Raw genomic sequence first — 5,276 nt, 5'->3', positions numbered from 1 at the left:
TACCATATCGGGTTGGGTTCAGCTGGGATTAATAAAGGGGTACCTATTAAGAAATGGCCTGGAGTTAAAGGTTCTAAATTTGTTGGGTCTTCACTTAATGGGCTTAAAGGGCGAGAATTCAAGCAACTTTCGATTCGGGTTAAAAGGGTAGCTAGTTCTTCGAAAGTGAATTTCTGGTTCTGAGACACCTTTTTCAAGTGGCTCTTTAAACTTTTCACTCCTGCTTCCCAGAGTCCACCCATGTGTGGAGCTCCTGGAGGGTTAAAGTGCCAGTTGATGTTTTGGTGCGATTCACTAGTTGTTAATTGAGTTTTCAATGACTTCATGAATTCTCGCCGATCTTTAATTAAAAGTTTAGACGCTCCAACGAAATTAGTACCATTGTCCGAATAGAGATCGGCGGGACATCCGCGCCTGGAAAAGAAACGTGCGAATGCGGCCATGAATGCGTTTGTGGTGAGATCACTTACTGGCTCTAGATGTATTGCCTTGGTTGCAAAACATACAAATACGCATACGTAACCTTTTGTGATCAGACATGCTCTGCCGGTGTAATTTTTAATGTCGTAGGGACCGGCGAAATCGACTCCTGTTGTTGCGAATGCACGGGTTAAGGTGGTACGTTCGGCGGGTAGTGCTGCCATAATCTGAGTAGTGTTGCGATTTTTGTGCAAAACGCAAGTTTTGCACTGATGAATGATAGACTTGATGAGGGTTTTCAGCTTCGGTATCCAAAATTCTGAACGCATAAGTCGTAAGACTAGCTGATTTCCGCCGTGTAACGCTACTGTATGGGTGAATTGAGTTAGTAGTTTTGACAAACGACTATTATAGGGTAATAAGATAGGGTGACGCTCATTATATGATAGTGCTGCGGAATTGGTTAATCTTCCGTCACTTCGCATAACTCCTTTAGGGTCAATGAACGGATTTAAAGTCAACAATGAACTTTTCTTGTGTATTTGGGTTTTACGGGTCAAGGCATCATATTCTTCTCTGAAATGTGTTTTTTGGGTGTGAATGATTAACTTTATTCGGGCTGTTTTGAACTCTTCCGGGGTTATATCGTGGCTTGAGTAAACAATTTCTCGCCTCCTTGGTGAGGCATTTGCGCAAAACCTTAATAGGTAAGCGATAACGCGAATAGCTCTGGAGAATGAGGAAAACCTTTCTAGTATATCCTCTTGGGTGGTTATCGCAAACGTCTTAACGGGTTTGAATTCAACGGTAGTGTTGTATGTTTTCTCCGATTCTGGAAAATGCTCCTTTTCGTGTTGTAGCCATTGGGGTCCATGCCACCAGAGGTTGCAATTCAATAGATCGGTGGGTGTACATCCTCGGCTTGCCAAGTCTGCGGGATTGTCTTGGCTTTCCACATGGTTCCACTTATCGACTCCCACTTTCTCGGTGATTGCAGCTACTCGATGTGAAACGAAAGTGGTCCATGAACAGGGTGGTTTGTTTAACCAAGCGAGAACTATGGTTGAATCAGTCCAAAAATAATTTTTATATTGGGTTAGGTGTAGTTGGGGTAGGGTAGAGTTAAAAAGGTTAGCCAGTAGAACCGCTCCGCAGAGTTCCAATCTGGGTAGGGATACGGTTTTAATGGGAGCAACTTTTGTTTTTGACACTAAGAGAGTTGTCCATATTTTGTCTCCAACTGAAACCCTTATATAAAGTGTCGCGGCATATGCTTTTTCTGAAGCATCAGAGAAACCGTGGAATTCAATGGTGGCTGTTGGGTTAAAATGGGTCCACCTGGGTATTTCAATTTTGTTTATGTTGTCGTAATCCTTTACGAAGCTGTTCCATCGATGAAGGGTGAGGGGCTTCAGGCTTTCATCCCAGTCAGTTTTATCCAGCCATATTTGTTGCATAATTATTTTTGCCGTGATTATTATTGGACTAAGCCAACCGGCTGGGTCAAACAATTTTGCTATGGCTGATAAAACTTCACGTTTGGTGTATGCGGGTTTTTTCTCCATTGGGTTGACGAGGAAGAAAAATGAATCCTTTTTGGAGTTCCATCGAATGCCCAGGGTTTTGGTGTTCTCGGGTTCCGAAAGGTTGAGTGTTTCTGTCTCTAAAAGATGATCCCGTGGAAGTCCTTTCAGAATGTGTGGGTCATTGGAGGTCCATTTTCGCAGAGCGAATCCTGGGGTCTTCAGAGCGGAAATGAGTTCATCTCGTGCTGACTTTGCCGTGGTCAGGTCATGTGTTCCAGCTAAAACATCGTCTACATACATTTCCTGGCGAAGTATTTTGGCTGCTAATGGGTGGGTTTCTTCAACATCATCGGCTAGCTTCATGAGGGTACGGATCGCTAAATACGGCGCACAATTTATGCCGAACGTGACTGTTTGCAATTCGAAGTCTTCTATTGTGTCTTCCGGGGACTTCCTAAATAATATCCTTTGGAACCGAGTGTGTTTAGGGTCTACGAGTATTTGGCGGTACATTTTTTGAATATCTGTATAAATGCCTGTGCTGATAGCTTATAATTTGTGTTTAAGGGTGAGCAAAGCGTGATTTCACAAATACTCGTTGGTGTTGCTGAAACTGCATTGTTTAGTCCGGTCACTTGGGCTGATACAGAGTGGGTGGGTATATCCAAGCTTCTCTGAAGTCTTCGAGATATAAATGTGGCTTCCGATCCTGAATCAATAAGGGCTCTCGCGGAATATCGCTGGCCATTATGTTCTATTTGAACCATTGCAGTACCGAGTAATATCTGCTTCCTACTTGGGTTGGGTGGGTCTTGGGTTGATGATATAGTGGACTGTATAGTTGTAGTGTAGGCTTGCCGATTTGTATTTGTGCTTTGGGTGGGTAGTGCGGTACTTGAAGCGTTTTCATGGTTCGAACTAGTGACGTTTGGTATTTCCGGAGTGGATTCAGGTCGAAAGCTGGATTCTCTGTGTATCAGAGTATTGTGTTTTTTGTGACACTTACGACACGAGAATTTACTCACACAGTTCTTGTAGCTGTGTGATATGGCCAAGCAGTTATAGCAATAACCATATTTTTTGATTGTGGAGATACGTGACTCTACATTCATTGCGAGAAATTTGGGACATTCTCGAATAGAGTGCTGCTTTTTGCAGAGCTTACAGCTTTCTGTATCTATATTATTTGGAGTAAAGTTGAAATTATTATTCCTTTGGGTGTTAGAGGGTCTAGCAATTGGCGTTTCAGCCACGTTTGCATGAAAAGTTTTATATTTCTTTTCATCTGTTCTTTTAACTGCACCGGTGTGGAATTGGGGTGAGTTTGCTACTGAAGCTTTGAAATTTCCAACAGATTCGAGGGTTTTGTATTTGTGGGTTAAAAAATTGTCGAAATTTGACCACGTCGGTATATCTGAATTGTCTGCTAGGGTATATTCAAAGGTTTCGAGAGTTTGTTTAGGTAGTTTGGAACTACAAAGATATATTAATATCGGATCCCAGCTTTGTGTGTCAATCTCAAGGTTGTTTAAATTAGTTAAAACGTTATTAACGGAACGTTGTAAGCTTTTTATAGCACAACCTGTTTCCTGAGTTACTTGGGGTATGTTAAAAAGGGTCTTTAATTGGGTGTTTACCTGTAACCTCTTATTTTCGTACTGGTCGACTAAATTTTTCCAGGCGAGTATGAAACCATCATTTGTTAGGGGTGCGTTTTGAATAACCTCTCTTGCTTCTCCTCGGGTCTTCTGAGTAAGGTGAAAGAGTCTTTCAACATTACTAATCCTAGGGTTACGGATATACAGGGCTGTGAACATATCCCTGAAGGTGGGCCAAGTTGTGTAATCTCCGTAAAAGATGTCGGTGTCGCATGGTGGAAGGTGAACTGCAGGAGCGAAATCCATCATTGTGGCTTCTGAAGTCCTTTCCTTAATGGGTTGGGTTGACACTTGTGTTTTACGCGCATCTACATCTTCGTTGATGGAATCTAAGCAAGAGAGGTACATTCGATAACTTTTTTGATATTTTTCTTTCACTTTAAAGAAATCGATGGTTTCATGACTTTCGCGAGAAATTCTTCTGATCGCATCGTATGAGCGCTTTGCTTTTTCATAGAGCGAATTTAGTTCGACCCTTTTAATTTCTAGGGTATAGACCGATTCATCTTCACTTTGGGTCTGAAGATGGTCTTCCACGAATTCAATTAAATCCGTTGTTGTGATTTTGAAATCTTCCATTTCTATTGTTGGGTAAGATATATTTAATCTTCGGGTTGAACAAGAAAAATAAATCGCGTAGAGTTACGAAAATTTAAGAAAACAAATTTTAACTTTTTATATAGTGATTTATTTATTTTAAAATTTCAAATTAATTTTCTTGCTTTTATCTCGATGGTGTCCGATTGTTAATGTTTATGGGAAATTATTCAACTTCCGATAAAAAAATCGATAAATAAATTTTGCAGGGTTTTGCACTTTTTCCTACTGGGTCACTTGTTGAATTTCCTACTGGGTCTGTTTTTTGCTTGCTCCTACTGCACTAGCAGTCAACGTTAATTTGTTGTTAGCAGAGCGGGGAATGCAACAAAACATATGTATGTACGCTTAGGTACGGATGGGTGCCAAAGCAACGCTATTTGGCTCTCAAATAATAAGTGCGTATGTATGTATATGAACGGGTAAAGTGCAAAGCGGAATATGGCAATAAAAAATTTGCAAATAACGGGTGATTTTTTTGAGGTTAGGATTTTCATGCATTAGTATTTGACAGATCACGTGGGATTTCAGACATGGTGTCAAAGAGAAAGATGCTCAGTATGCTTTGACATTTCATCATGAATAGACTTACTAACGAGCAACGCTTGCAAATCATTGAATTTTATTACCAAAATCAGTGTTCGGTTCGAAATGTGTTTCGCGCGCGTGTTTTGTTCAGCGATGAGGCTCATTTCTGGTTGAATGGCTACGTAAATAAGCAAAATTGCCGCATTTGGGGTGAAGAGCAACCAGAAGCCGTTCAAGAACTGCCCATGCATCCCGAAAAATGCACTGTTTGGTGTGGTTTGTACGCTGGTGGAATCATTGGACCGTATTTTTTCAAAGATGCTGTTGGACGCAACGTTACGGTGAATGGCGATCGCTATCGTTCGATGCTAACAAACTTTTTGTTGCCAAAAATGGAAGAACTGAACTTGGTTGACATGTGGTTTCAACAAGATGGCGCTACATGCCACACAGCTCGCGATTCTATGGTCATTTTGAGGGAAAACTTCGGACAACAATTCATCTCAAGAAATGGACCCGTAAGTTGGCCACCAAGATCATGCGATTT

General features: G+C 41.2%; 1 protein-coding gene across 1 annotated transcript; it reads right to left on the bottom strand.

Annotated features, from left to right (window-relative positions):
• Window positions 1-214: 214 nt before the first annotated feature.
• LOC125780209 (uncharacterized) lies at window positions 215-2,800 on the bottom strand. The gene is made up of 2 exons (XM_049462025.1): window positions 380-2,800; window positions 215-294 (listed from the first exon to the last, which is right to left on the bottom strand). Exons 1-2 carry the CDS (start codon window positions 2,457-2,459, stop codon window positions 215-217), a joined length of 2,160 nt encoding a protein of 719 aa, XP_049317982.1. The 5' UTR covers window positions 2,460-2,800.
• Window positions 2,801-5,276: the final 2,476 nt, after the last annotated feature.

The sequence above is a fragment of the Bactrocera dorsalis genome, unplaced genomic scaffold, assembly GCF_023373825.1.
Source record: "Bactrocera dorsalis isolate Fly_Bdor unplaced genomic scaffold, ASM2337382v1 BdCtg213, whole genome shotgun sequence".
Lineage (NCBI taxonomy): Eukaryota > Metazoa > Arthropoda > Insecta > Diptera > Tephritidae > Bactrocera > Bactrocera dorsalis.
Note: the sequence above shows the minus strand (reverse complement) of the source record. Positions and strands in the feature narration are given on the sequence as shown.